This window comes from Bicyclus anynana, chromosome 17, assembly GCF_947172395.1.
Source record: "Bicyclus anynana chromosome 17, ilBicAnyn1.1, whole genome shotgun sequence".
Lineage (NCBI taxonomy): Eukaryota > Metazoa > Arthropoda > Insecta > Lepidoptera > Nymphalidae > Bicyclus > Bicyclus anynana.
This window is the reverse complement of record NC_069099.1, coordinates 10704757-10720344: the sequence shown is the minus strand read 5'-3', so window position 1 is coordinate 10720344 and position 15588 is coordinate 10704757. Positions and strand designations below refer to the sequence as shown.

The following is a 15588-nucleotide window of genomic DNA, read 5'->3' as shown; positions in this document are numbered from 1 at the left end:
TTAAGACACGTGATATTTAATTTCTTAAAATGCACACAACTGACTGAAAAGTTGAAGGTGCATGCCCAAAACGGATTCGAGCCCACACACAGTCATATCCACTGGGTTATCACAGCTCACTCTTCGTCTTACCATTAGAATTGAAAAAAAAAGTAAATACAGCTAGAAATGAAAGCTAGAACCTCAAGAAGGCGTTAGTTTAGTTATCTCACCTGATAATATTAAGTAACTACGCCGTCTGAGGTGCCGTGAGTAGTGAGCCGTTTTGGCTGAAGTCCAGTTTCTTTAATCTATAGCAATGGCCTGTTTCTAAGTAGGTAGTACCAGAACGGTCTTTGGTTATCTGGTGGTTTCATGATATGTACACAGAGGCACAATTATCCGCCCACTTTAATATACTTGTGTCATATTAAAGAGGGCGGATAACTGTGCCTCTGAGTATACATTGAATAGAGTAGCTTTGAGTCATAGTGTACCAACAGATAAAATTGTATTTTAAAATATTTATAATTTTGACGACCTCCGTGACGCAGTGTTATGCGCGGTGGATTTACAAGACGGAGGTCCTGGGCTCGATCCCCGGCTGGGCCGATTGAGATTTTCTTCTTCTTAGCTAAGTTAGCCCGCTTCCATCTAAGACTGCATCATCACTTACCATCAGGTGAGATTCTAGTCAAGGGCTAGCTGGTAAATAATAAAAAAAAATATTTATAAACTTCCTGACACGTATTTAAGCACCTTCAATTCAATAGTGAATAAGCATATTTTAAGCATCTTAGACCTTATTGCTTTCATCAGACTTGATTGTTGTCAAGCGCAAGGCCTATGTAACTTTAAAAAAATATATATGACGGAGACTCAGACAAGCCCTAGTCTCAGAGCAGGTTCTAAGCTTTATATATCAAAGGTGAAAACACAAATACACAAAGTAACACTACTAATACAGTTCTACCCTCTAACTACAATATTGATCAAGACAGCGCTGATACTATCAGATGTAAACCAAGATTAACTATAGCGTATGGTAAGGAGATTTTGCTAATCGATCAAATAAGTCACTCGCCGACATATATACTCTTTTTAAAAAATAAATATTTATAAAATTAAATCATAGTCATCGTTATACATTGTAGCATATCGCAATCAGCATAAATGATTATTTGTATGGAGCGTATCTGGATCTTCTGTAACATGCCGTATTAAAAATACTTCACAGATTTTGCTGTTTCATATTAAATTGACAGCCTGCGATTGCCAGATATACGATTACCTCATTTTTTGGAAGCTGATAATTTTGGCAGTCCATGCTGCTACCATGCGCAAGTACGGTAGCGCATAATGGAGTACGGACTCTGATGACTGTGCAAGAAAGCACGCGTTCAAAAGTCCAGATCCTCAATTGTCCAAGTATAAAACGTTATTTTGGTTTTAGAGTCACCCTGACCGGACGCTGACCGTCGGCCCTGACAACTCAGCGAGTAGCGCGCCGACCACCGCACGCGCTGATATCTACGTGTTATTCTAAAACGCTCCTTAACAGTTCATACATTTCGTCTGTTAGCGCCGAAGGTCAGCGTCCGGTCAGGGTGACTCTTAAACCAGCCTTAGTTTTGTGGCAACCCTTCGCTAGACACGCTTAAATTTTGATTTCTAACGGTGTTTTTCAAAGGTTTTACGCGAAGATGATTGATTGACGACTGCGACATGATTTTCATTTTAAATAAAATACGCATAACAGAAAAAGCAGTGTTGGTCGACCCCCGACCAGGTGGATTGACGACATCAGGCAAGTCCCAGGGATTCGCTGGATGCAGGCGGCTTATGAGCGTGATGATTGTGAAGTTCCTACAAAAGTCCTATGTCCTGCAGTGGACGTCCATCAGCTGATATGATGACGAATGATGATGATGATGATGATAATAATGATGATGATGATGATGATGATGTTGATGATGATAATCATGATGATGGTGATGAAAAAATACTCTTTATACTTGTACGGTTGATGATCCCTTGAAACCTTTAAAAACCACCACAACCCAAACTCTTTAATTGGCTATCGCACTTACCTATAAAAGGACCTATCTTACAAACTTTCAGCCTTCATAAAATGAAGTATATCTAACTACCGCTGGCTCTTAGTCCATATTGATAATTACAGATGACAGATCTGACGTTTAAAGAAAAATTCAACAAAAATAAATTCCCAATCAAGAGAAGTAATTAATGGATTTTTTTTTAATAAAACGTTAAAACTGTGCGGATATTAAACTCAGTCGCGTGTACGATGCGAATTTTTAATAAATCAAATTCCATGTCCTCTCATCGGATTACATATGAGTTGAATTATCTCATCACTCTAAAAGGGTGCGCCTGCATCAGATAGTGCTTTCGCGTAATGAAAGGACGAAACAGATACCTACCATGTCGTGTTTAAATGGAACATTGCCTTTGGGAGCATCTTTGCAATGCCGAATTGCAATAAAATGTTGTTAAAATATTTTAGGTATTAACTTCAACAGCCAACTACGGCACCAGATCTCACTCCGTGCGAGATATCTTACTAACATTATAAACGCGAAAGTTTGTATGGATGTTTGGATGTATGTTTGGATGTTTATTACTCTTTAACGCCGCTACTATTGAAGTAGGTGTAGTAGTACTTGGCTGAAATTTGGAATGGAAATAGATTTTACTCTAGAATAACACATATGCTACTTTTCCCGAAAAATCCATGATTTCCCGAGATTTGCGAAAACTGATGGTTTTGATGATATGAATGTTTGCTACTCTTTCACGCCTCGACTACTGAACCGAATTAGTTGAAATTTGGTATTGAGATATATTATAGCCTGGATTAACACATAGGATACTTTTTATCCCGGAAAAATCCATGTTTCCCGAGGGATTTGTAAAAAACTAAATTCCACGCGGACGAAGTCGCGGGCGTCCGCTAGTGGAGTAAAGAGCTTACATCTTGTCGTTCTTGATAACGTTTGTTATTACTACTAGCTGACGCCGCGCCGTTTCACCCACGTGGTTCCCGTTCCCGTAGGAATACGGGGATTATATATAGCCTATAGCCTTCCGCAAAAAAGGAGTATCCAAGACTGAATAAATTTTTCAAATCGGATCAGATTTTCCTGAGATTAGCACGTTGAAACAAACAATCTCTTCAGCTTTATAATATTAGTTTAAGTTAAATGTTAATGATAATAATGACCGAGTTGACTGCTTAACATGACACAATAACTTTGTATTACACCATCAACTGCTCAACACTAGGCTCAGAATTTTGCCGAGAATTGGCTGGTGGGAAGCTTCAGCCGTAGCTAGTTACCACCCTACCGGCAAAGACGTACCGCCTAGCGATTTAGCGTTCCGGCACGATGCCGTGTAGAAACCGGAAGGGGTTGAATTTTCATCCTCCTCCTAAGAAGCCCGCTTCCATCTTAGATTGCATCATCACTTAAAATAATTGTAAAGAATAAAAAAAAAAATCTCGAAAGAAAGAAAGACTGATTACTTACCTCGTATTTTAGGGTTCCTCATAGGGTTATATAAGATACTTGTGTCATTTCATTGAAAATACGATGTCAGATGATTGCATAAACAAAAATACGATGAAAAAAACGTTGTACCTAGTGATTTATTATTTGAATGGCACATCGAGATACATAATAAGGTGGGTAAAGCCGTACTATACCAGAGAACTAGTTTTACCTACCGTAAAATTATGCTTTTTAATTAATTTATTTAAGCACTTTAAAAAGTGATTAAATGGGAATTAGGAAATTAAAATTCGCTTTAAAATCTCTCGGCGCTTCACAAAGAGAAATATTTCCCATGACCTGGAATTTAATCTGTAAGCTTTCGGAATGGGGTCACAGACACTGGTTGCTTATGAATAAAAATTTTCAACAATACTACCCTGAGTTTGAACTTTACAATCATGCATTTTTTATAATGAATGTATGCAAGGTACTAAATGAAAGACACCAATGATGATGGTACATAATAATACGCTAAATATTTTTTATTTGCTGCAATTTGAATACAGTAAGTTACACCAACAATCACATTTTGCCGTAAAATCTATTGAAATTAATTTTGTCATAAAATAAGAAATAAATCAGCATAATCACTTTGATAGTATCTACCTTTATTTTATTTATATTTACGAACTCAATATAATAGTTCAAACCAGGTAAATAGCTCGTGTACTGAGAGCCTGCGATGGCTTGACTTACCTAATATTTTTAGGAAAGCCGAAGGTTTTTTTAGCATATCAAGAAGTAAAGTAGGTAAGTAAGTTATCCAATTATGGAGTTAAGACTGCGGTGGCTTTGGAAAATAGCAGGTTTCAAGAGCTCACACCTTCAACCATCCAAGTATTCAGCGTATTTTTTAATATTTTACTCGGCGTATAATGAGAAATGATCACTTAGTTCTAAGACTTTACATTCGACTTCAGCGACTTCACTAAGTCATACAAAGACGGCTTCGCGACAGCCCTTCGAAAAACCCCGTTAAAGTTTTTTTTAACTTTAAAGCGAAGGATTGTCATGAAGCTAAAGTCAGTGATGACATGATTCTTTGTAACATCTTGTAAATAATATAAAAAATTACAATACTAATTACATTACTATTAGAGTATTGAGGATCGGAAGCCACGAAACGTGCTACCTTTCAAAGCCAAGACGGTCCAAACGCCATACTTACCTATGGTAGGAGCATATTGTGTTAACAAACTTTCAGCCTGCAATGGGGCATATCAGGCTATCGCAGGCTCCCGGTCTATCATGAGGTGTCCGAAATAAAAAGTTACCTTCAAAGTTTCTCACGGGGCATATCACCCCATCAATATTCAAATTTAAGGTCCCTCCGCTGAAAGATCTCGGGCACACGGTACCATTAAATGCTGATAGGCAAAGAATGCCTCACTTAGGGACCCCGACCGACCCTTTTATCAGAAAATAAGCTTATCATGTTTATGGATGCGGGAATAAATAGGTTGCGTGAAAAAATATATTGGGTTTTAGTAAAATGAAACTGTTCGCGTTATTGATGGCGGGTGAGATTTATTTTTTTTCGAATTACAATATTACTTTTACAAGACACATTATTGTAAGGTTTTTATATGTGGCTGGATTTTAATCATATCATGATGTATTATTTTTCATAAACATAGAAAACTTGTAATTTTTTTACGTGTAATACTGAAATCAGAAGAGCCGTGATAGCCCAGGATATGACCTCTGCCTCCGATTCCGGAGGATGTGGGTTCGAATCCGGTCCGGGGCATGCACCTCCAACTTTTCAGTTGTGTGCGTTTTAAGAAATTAAATATCACGTGTCTCAAACGGTGAAGGAAAACATAGTGAGGAAACCTGCATACCAGAGAATTATCTTAATTCTCTGCGTGTGTGAAGTCTACTAATCCGCATTGGGCCAGCGTGGTGGACCAATGGCCTTGCCCCTCTCATTCTGAGAGGAGACTCGAGCTCAGCAGTGAGCCGAATATGGCTTGATGACGACGACTGAAATCAAACTGATATGTCACCGTTTCCGGAGAATAAAATTGTAATATCAAACAACACACGATCAATTTTATCGGTTAAATTCTTTCGTCTGAGAAATTCTGAATAGCAAGCCGGAGTTGGCTATTCGGTGTTGTAATACTCCCGTACCTCAGATAGCACATTCGGACGTCGTCTGTAGTGGTCATTATCATAACATACGATATTAGTAGTCAAAATATTGTTAGTACTTTGACTTCACTAAAAATTGTATCACTTACCATCAGGTGAGATTGTAGTGAATAAAAAAAAAATTGACAAAAATATATTTATTTTTTTAAATTTCGCAACTAACTTAAAAGAAATATTAAAATAAGTAGGCTAAATACGTTTCACATAAAAAAATATTAAAAATTCTTTTATGAACTTCATATTATGAAAATGGTCTCATCCAAAATTCATTTGCGTATTTGAAATGGGGTTAAACGTATGTATAGGCAAATGAGTAGAAAGGCTCCAGACAAAGGAGGTTCGTATGAATGAGATTATGGGAGTGCTTCAACAAGAACTGTTTGCCGTGCCTCTTTGTCTCTTCAAATTTGTTCAACTTTGGACCGCTATTCAAGTATAATATTCTAGTCTTTTAATGCAATTAGGGAAAGATATCTGCCAACTGTGCAACTATTCAGTTATGCTCTGTGGATATTCTATTTTCAAAATTATTGAAAAAAAAAACTAAAAATAGTCTTATACGCATGGCATTTCTTGTGACCTTTTCAGCTTTCCACGCACATTACAGTCACAGCTAACATAAAATATGATTTTTTACTTCACAAGTTAGCCCTTGACTACAATTTCACCTGATGGTAAGTAATGATGCAATCTAAGATATAAGCGGGCTTACTTGTTAGGAGGAGGAGGAGGAAAATCCACATCCCTTTCGGTTTCTACACGACATCGTACCGGAACGCTAAAACGCTTGTCAGTACTCATTTGTCGGTAGGTTGCTAACTAGCTACGGCCAAAGCCTCCCACCAGCCAGACTTGGACCAATTAAGGAAACCTCAATCGGCCCAGCTGGGGATCAAACTCAGGACCTCCGTCTTGTAAATCCACCTCGCACACCATTGCGCCACGGATTTCTATTTTTAAATTAAAAAAAAAAACTATAAATGGTCTTATACGCATAGCATTTCTTGTGACCTTTTCAGCCGCCCACGCACATTACAAATTTATATACAACTAGCTGATTCGGCAAACATTGTTTTACCGTATAAAATATTTACTTAGGGATATGAAAAATAGATGTTGGCCGATTTTCAAACCCGATATGCACACAAAATTATTTAAAAATCGGTCCAGCTGTTTCGGAGGAATTTGCTAACAAACACCGTAACACCAAAATGTTATATATTAGAAGAAAGAAAGGAAATTAATTTATACAAATCTTAATGTTACACCTACCCTAATAAATAAAAAGAAAACCCAAATAATTAAAAAGAAAAGCTGTACAGATCAGTATAATTATGCCGTGAACTACGTAAAAGCATACACGGCGCTGATTTTCAGCTGAGACCCGTGTCACGTCATAGCTAACATAAAATATGAATAAATCCAAACGAATTAAATTATTAAATCTTGTACATAGCAATAAAAACCAAAAAAAAAGTTATATCACGCGACTTCCAACAGCTTTGAAGCCTCATAAAATTAGTCTTTACCTTCAAGAAACTTGTAAATTAGGTACCTACACCTACAGCACTCAACCTGTGACTGAGATATTAAAGATTTCCAGCTTTCACAAAAGGTGTACTTAAAATGACAACGACTACTAAAATTTTAAGCACTCACTACGCACACAAAGTCACTAAATACTCGTATATCTGCGACATAAGTATTAAGATCTCCCATCAGAGTAATCTCGACATTTAGGCGTTTTACTGCTAAAGCCACTTTACGGTTGAAATTTTGATGATGACCAAGTAAATTACGGTTAGTCTACTACATTAATCTTGTTAGACAGGAGGTTACGGCTCTCCTTTGTGAGATTGTTCTCATGTTTAATAATTTGTAGCTCATTAGGTACCTATATCATTTGAATAATTACAGAATGAGTGAATGAGTTTGTAAGGACTAAGTGACATTTTCTTTACTGTGAATTTAATTTGTTTATCACATTAACCTAAAACAATACTCAATTCTTATTCTATAAGGATAATTAAAAGTCACTAACATTAGTACGAGTAGGTATATTATACTAATAAACCGGAATATCAGTAACTTGGTTTTATATTTGGACAATTGATGGTCTGTTTTCTTTTAAAACAATCGTGGTTCAAACTCCATAGTTGTTGCCGTACTAAGTATTACTAAAGTAACTAAATAAATAGTAGAAGATTGAGCTAACAAACTTTTAGGTTAACTGGTTCTTAGTCCAGAATGGTTGTCATAAAGTGCATTCATGAAATCAAAAAAAAACAAAATTTCGGTCATAAGAAAAATAAAATGTTACTTCCATTCAGATTTAATGGCATGAGCATGTGAAATATAATCCTGATTTATTTTCAGGCCTTAGATATATAAGAATAATCATAATCATGCAGGACATAGGCCTTTTGTAAGGACTTCCAAACATCACAGTTCTGAACCGCCTGCATCCAGCGAATCGCTGCCACTCGCTTGATGCCGTCAGTCCACCTAATGAGTAATAAAAATTATAATATTTTTTTTTTTTCAGTTTTATATACTGGTATCGGGGTGAGCAAGTCGTCAACTACGCGCAGCGTGGCGGCATCAGCGTAGAGACGGAGCAGCGGACGCGCACCAGTAGGCTGCTCATAGCGCGCGCTGCTCCACACGACTCCGGCAACTACACCTGCGCACCGAGCAGTTCTGGTGAGTACACAAATACTTTCATAGGACTTCGGGTCAAAAGAGTATACTTCTTTTCTAAGAGAACTACCAGACCACCCGCGTACTTCCCGTTCCCGGGGTAATACTTACAGAATACACACATCACTACATAGCGCGCGCTGCTTCGCGCGACTCTGGCAACTGTGCCTGGTCACCGAGCAATTCTGGTGAGTGCTAAACAAAATGAAGTCGTGGGATTGCATGTCAATAGAGTAAACTTCTTTTCTACGAGAACTAGCAGACCACCCACGTTGTCCTGTTGCCGTGGTAATACTTATACTTACACAAGTATACACATCACTACATAGCGCGCGCTGATTCGTACTACTCCGGCAACTATACTTGCGCACCGAGCAGTTCTAGTGAGTACACAAAACACAATCGTAGGACTTCAGGTCAAAAGAGTATACTTTTATATTCTTTTCTACAAGAACTAGCAGACCAGCCGCGTAGTTTTCGTTCCCGTAGGAATCGTCGTTATCAACCCATATTCAGCAACCCACTGCTAAGCTCAAGTCTCCTCTCAGAATGAGAGGGCCTAGGCCAATAGTCCACCACGCTGGCCCAATGCGGATTGGCAGACTTCACTTACGCAGAGAATTAAGAAAATTCTCTGGTATGTAGGTTTCCTCACGATATTTTCCTTCACCGTTTGAGACACGTGACATTTTATTTCTTAAGCCGTGATAACCCAATAGATATAACCTCTGCTTCCGATTCCAGAGGGTGTGGGTTCGAATCCGGTCCGGGGCATGCACCTCCAACTTTTCAGTTGTGTGCATTTTAAGAAATTAAATATCCCGTAGGAATACGACGATAAAATATAGCCCATGTCTATAAGGCTTTCCATTTGTAAAAGAATTTATAAAATCTAAGCTTATGAACTATGAACATTATATTTATTTAGCTTGTTTACGAAAAGCCCGTCAATTGTATCGGCGTGAAATTTTGTTTAATGTTTCGTTTTCTGGCACCTACTCTGGTTCTTTCTTTATCGCCCTGTCTCTTCATTGAATGCATTCACTTGTAATAAGCATTCGTGCGAATGTTACATCACAGAAAAATACGAGTACATTTTAGCGAGCTATTGAGCGTTCTGGCGAGTACTCTAGCGAGCAGATTTGCTTGGAATGGAAACATCGAATAGAGCGTTCGCTAGAATAATGTCAAGATGTTCGTAGCAATATTTGACTCGCTTGGCTCGGCTAGTTGTTCAGTTCGACAAATATAAACACGTCGAATGCTCGATGTTCTGTTACAAGTGAATGCTTAAGTCTATCAGGACTTTTATATTTGTATAAGTTATTCAATATACATATATATTCGTTTCACTTTTACAGTAGTTGTTTTTAAAACAGCTTCATATTGTAGAAGCCCCCGCGGGGAATTGAATAAAGCAGTCACTGACAATTGACAAAGGCGAGCAACTGAACAAGTTACCTCACTGAAGGGGGAACCAGCTGTGTGTAAATGTGCTCGTACCTACATCGTAAACTGAATAGATTTTACAATGCTGAAGTGACAAGTGTCTTTGCTCTCTGATTTTTGATTACATGAATCTTCATCATTGAGTTTCCATGGCAGTTATATAAAAATACTACGTACATTCGGAATAAAAACGTGGAATACCTTTAACTTTACAAGTATGTTTAGATCACGCAAGTTATAGTTGAAACCTAGGTATATTATGTAATTAAATCTGTGTAAATTCTATCTTTTTTCGTAAATATATTATACATTTAAATTGTTACAAGGAATATGTTAAAGGCAAAGGGCCCGGGAAAGGCATGTTAACGTTTTCTGATAATTTTTAAAGGCGAAAATGACGAAAACTTTGTGTGTGTATAACCACTAATATTATAAAGGCGAATGTTTGTGTGTAAGTGTATGTTTGTTTTTTACGCCGCAACTACTGAACCGATTTGCCTAAAATTTGGAATAGTGATAGGTTGTACCCTGGATCAGATACTTTTTATCTGGAAAAAGTAATTTTTTCCCCGAGATTTGTCAGAATTCGAATTTTCACGAATACGGAATCGCGGGCGTCCTCTAGTCACACTAATATTATAAAGGCAAAAGTTTGTGTATGTGTGTAAGTGTGTATGTTTGTTCTTCCTTTGTGCTGTAGCTACTGCAGCGATTTGGCGTACATTTGGAATGGAAATAGATTTTACTCTGGATTAACACATAGGCTACTTTCATCCCGGAAAATTCCGTGGTTCCCGCGGGATTTGTGAAAAACTGAATTCCACACGGACAAATTCCCGGGCGTCCTCTAGTTAATATAAAGATCATTCATACAATTCTAATTTCTGCTAAATACTAGAAACATGTGCGTTAATTGTTTCATAACGAGCTCATGACTAGCTTATAAACGTCATCATGATTTGCACCAACACATAATGGTGTTGTAAATTACGCACAACCTATTACCTAAAGTTAATGGAACTTGGTTTGTGATATTCTGAAATGAAAGGTTTATTAATTGCGTGTTCTATTGTAATATTAATTTATTTTTCTGCAAACCCTGACTATTTTAACTTTGCACAATTTTATCCTTATCCTGACAATCAGTACACATACTTAACTCTAATTCATATCAGCTTATTACTACAATTATTCGCATCGCAAATTTAATAACTTCATAACTTTAGCTTGGCAAATTCGTTCGTAATACTCCCAATATCGGATGTAAACCAAGATTGTTATTGTTGGCTACATTAACTTTAAATATATCAAATTTATTCCTGTCCATACAAGGTAAAATACTTAAAAAAGGGGTAGCGAACAATTAACGCGCATGTTTCTAATTATTTTAGAAGATATCAATTAGGATCTTGTGCATACTCGTAAGATACTCGTGATATACGTGACAGCCCAGTGGATATGACCTCTGCCTCCGATTCCGGAGGGTGGTGGGTTCGAATCCGGTCCGGGGCATGCACCTCCAACTTTTCAGTTGTGTGCATTTTAAGAAATTAAATATCACGTGTCCCAAAAGGTGAAGTAAAACATCGTGAGAAACCTACATAGCTGAGATTTTTCTTATTAATAATATTATAAATAATTATTAATTATCTGCGCGTGTGAAGTTTGCCAATCCACATTGGGCCAGCGTGGTGGACTATTGGACTAACTCCTCTCATACTGAGAGAAGACTCATATGAGCCGATTATGGGTAGATAATGAATAATTAGAAACATGTGCGTTAATTGTTTCACAACCAGCTCAATAGTTCCATTAACATCGTGATTGCTACGTAAAGCAGCTGTAAAATACGTGAAAGCTATTAACCAAAGTTAATGGAAATTGGTTGCAATATGCCGAAATGCAAGATTTGGTAAAGTCACAAACGGAATAATTCCACCAAATCCACCACGAATAGTGCTCGGCGTAGTGTTCGTCCAACACGTTTAATTAACCCTGACCGGTATAGCGTGTTATCCAGTGCCTCTCGTAATCATAAACGTTTGAAATATTGCAAACTGCGTGAAAGTTTGTATACTGGATTACACGATTTTTACATAAGTAAGGCTTGTTAATAAATAGTGTTGTGTTCAACAGAAATATCCTGGATTCAATTCTCAGCTCGGCTCAGTTTAGCATTTCATCACACTATCACACTTATTAAGGCGAAACTGTGTGCATAAATGTGTGTGTGTGTGTGTAAGTGTGTATGTTTGTTCCTCTTTTACGCTGCGGCTACTGAAGTGATTTGGCTTAGAACAACGCATGACGTCAACTTTTTTCGAGTGTGCAGAGGGCTCTATCGAATTATAAGACGTTGTCACGTCAAACATACATTGAGCCAAGCATAGAACAGCATAATTCGAAGTCAGTAAAAATATTTTGAAAAAAATATATATTTCCGATAGCAGACCGTTATCGTTCTATTTATTAACCCAAAAAAATGTTAGTATTATTATGATGAAAACCGCGAGTTTACAAGTCGTTACTAGTTAACAAAACAAACAAAGCCCTATTCAATAACACACCGAATTGAATATTTTATTTTTTAATAGACTGTGTTATTTGATAACAATAACAGAAACTATTTATTCTATTTTGCACCCCTTGTTAAAAGTATATCGAAATAAAGTCGAAATACCTTTATATATCAAGAGGATATTAGAGCATCAATAGCTCAACGGTAACAGCGGTCGGATTGTGGTCGGTGGTGGTTCGATCCCCGCCCCGTTGGTCTATTGTCATACCCGCTCCTAATACAGTCTTTCCCGATTAGTTAGAGGAGAATGGGAATATTGGCCATATTGAAAAGATATGGCCGGGCCAAGACGCTTTGAAAACTTTAATTTTTAGTTTAAAGTTAAGTTTTAACGTCTTTGTAACCTCGATTGAGTAAATCTTTTTAACAATCCATTGCGTTTTAATTGCATAAACATGCATTAGCAGGCCCATAACCACCAGACCGAACCTGAGCTAATTTAAAAGGTATAAAATCGTAAACTGTACCGAGTTAATCGAACTCAGAGCACCTAAACCAAAAACACAGATATTTTATGAAAATTATTTAATAAACGAACTGTATCGTTTCATGTAGGATTGTGCGGGTGACAGCTAGTTTCATTCATAAAAGTTTTCCGCGATTAACGATAAGACTACGTATTATGAACATCATACAGGCGACTGTCACCGTACCCATGCTATCCGAAAAACACTTAATTTATAGCACAGAAAACATATGTACCCAGACATCGATCGTAGATCGTTAGATGGGCCTCAAAGTATCGCGGAATTGTCATTGGATTCGCACATTGAGTACGTCATCACTCGTAACACATTTCTCTTTATTCATGTTGTGGCGTGTGTTTTTACACTTCCAAAATGAACACGAAGGCATAATTAAGGAATTAAAATAAAAAAAAAACAGTAAATATTTTTTTAAGTCCACGTGCACACACAGCATGCGCTTGTTACGTACTAAGATAAAATGTGCGTGCACGTCTTTGGGCAATGACATAAAATTGTGCGTTCTTTAGTATGGAGGGGCCCATCTATCGATTTATATCGATGTACCCAGACAATTTCCTCTGAAAATCTGTAAACTATCAATGTACGAAATTCTGCAACAAATATAGGCATGGTATTATTGTTATTTGTTTGTCTGTATTTGAAGGAACTCGGGAATGTAATTTGCATGTGACGATAACTTGACCTATTCCGTTAGTAAATTGAAACCTCGTAACGCAATGCAGATACAACGTGCGCGGTACGGTCAACTTCAGAGCCTTACTACAGAAACTAGTTGGTCATTCATGAAGAGAACTTCATTATTAGTGGCTCAGAGCACTTTTTAACTGACTACAAAATACTCTGAAGTTTTTCTACTATTATCGTATAGGTATATACAGGTTTTTCGGGAGTATTTCCCATAACTCTAGGGTTTCTATTCTTTAAAAAAATTAATTCAAAATGTACAAGGAACATATGTTCTAAAATGAATATTTTCGGAGTAAATAATATTTCTTTTGTAAATAGATCTTAAAATGAGTCCCATACGCATCCCTATAATAATGACGTATTTATATTTAAAAATGCAACGTTGTCGTTTATTTAATCGTTAATCGTTTACTTAATCTATACTAATATTATAAAGAGGTTAAGTTTGTGGTATTGTAGGGAGGTAATCATTAGGTCTAGTGAAACGACTGCAAGTTTTTTACTACTACAAAGCCACGTTATTTGTGAGTATCATGGGCTATATCCCCGTAATCTCACGGGAAAGGGAACTAAGCGGGTGAAACCGCAGGGCGTCGGTTAAAGATGTAGCGCGCACAACGATTTTATATCACACGATTAGATTTCGACGGCCTCCGCGGCGCAGTGGTATGCGCGGTGAATTTACAAGACGGAGGTCCTGGGTTCGATCCCCGGCTGGGCAGATTGAGATTTTCTTAATTTGTCCAGGTCTGGCTGGTGGGAGGCTTCGGCCGTGGCTAGTTACCACCCTACCGGCAAAGACGTACCGCCAAGCGATTTAGCGTTCCGGTACGATGCCGTGTAGAAACCGAAAGGGGTGTGGATTTTCATCCTCCTCCTAACAAGTTAGTCCGCTTCCACCTTAGACTGCATCATCACTTACCATCAGGTGAGATTGTAGTCAAGGGCTAACTTGTAAGTAATAAAAAAAAAAATAAATAATAATAATACACATTACAGAAACGTAACTATACGCGTATGTCACCGTTAGATTGTAAAATACGTTAGTTTATAATCTCACTTGTGATATTATAATCTACCGTCATATTGTGAACTGAAAATACTGATGACAATTTAACGTGTTATTTTTCGGTATATTATAATCTATCGGAAGTGAAACCGTTAAATTGTCAATCAGGATAAATTTACCATAGATTAACAAAAATATTACAGCAGGCATAATAAAAATAGTAAAAATTACAATGGACAAATCAAAGAAACGCAAAAGAAAGAAAATCAGAGGGGTGGCCAGTGTGTTTTTCTAATTCTTTTTAACACTGTTCTTCCATTAGTAAAATGTTGTTATTGTTAATTATAAGTATAATTCACTCAAATCTAAAGTTAGGTTAGGTTAAGTTAGACCATGATAACTCGGCTTAGGTCAGTCTTTAGGTATAATCTTCTATCTATCTATCTATCTATACTATAATAAAAGAGTAGAAATCGAGTGTCTGTACTTTGGCCAAATTTAACTAAGATCAAGTTAGGGCGATTAGAAAAGAGCAATAGAATACAAAAATATTTTTTTTAATTTTCTTGTCTGTCTGTCTGTCTGTCCTTCTGTCTGTATGTTCGCGCTATTCTCTGGTTCTACTGAACGGATTTTAATGCAGATTTCACAAATAGATTAAGCAAAGTTCAGGGCAACATATAGGCTTTGTTTCATTAAGATCGGACAGATAGAAAAAAAGTTATCTTGAAAAAACCGGATTGCTCAAATTGATTCGCAGGCGTTATTTGGAGAAACGAGTTTTCCACTAAAACTGTGTAATATCGATATTGAGGCACATATTCTATACTCAACGGACCAATTTGTTTGTTTATTTGGTTGAACGCGCCAAGCTAATCATAGGAACTACTTGAAAGTTCAGGTTCAAATTGGATAATTCTTTTTGTGTTTAAATAGTTACATTGTCTGCTTTTTATCGTATAATGG

General features: G+C 37.1%; 1 protein-coding gene across 2 annotated transcripts in view; it reads left to right on the top strand.

Annotated features, from left to right (window-relative positions):
• The window catches only part of LOC112048331 (hemicentin-2-like), a 75545-nt gene that overhangs the window by 47001 nt on the left and 12956 nt on the right, over positions 1–15588 (top strand). For both annotated transcript variants that reach the window (XM_024085820.2, XM_052886667.1), the window contains exon 6: positions 8257–8414. In XM_024085820.2, the coding sequence (XP_023941588.2) occupies positions 8257–8414 (158 nt within the window). The remainder of the gene's footprint in view (positions 1–8256; positions 8415–15588) is intronic.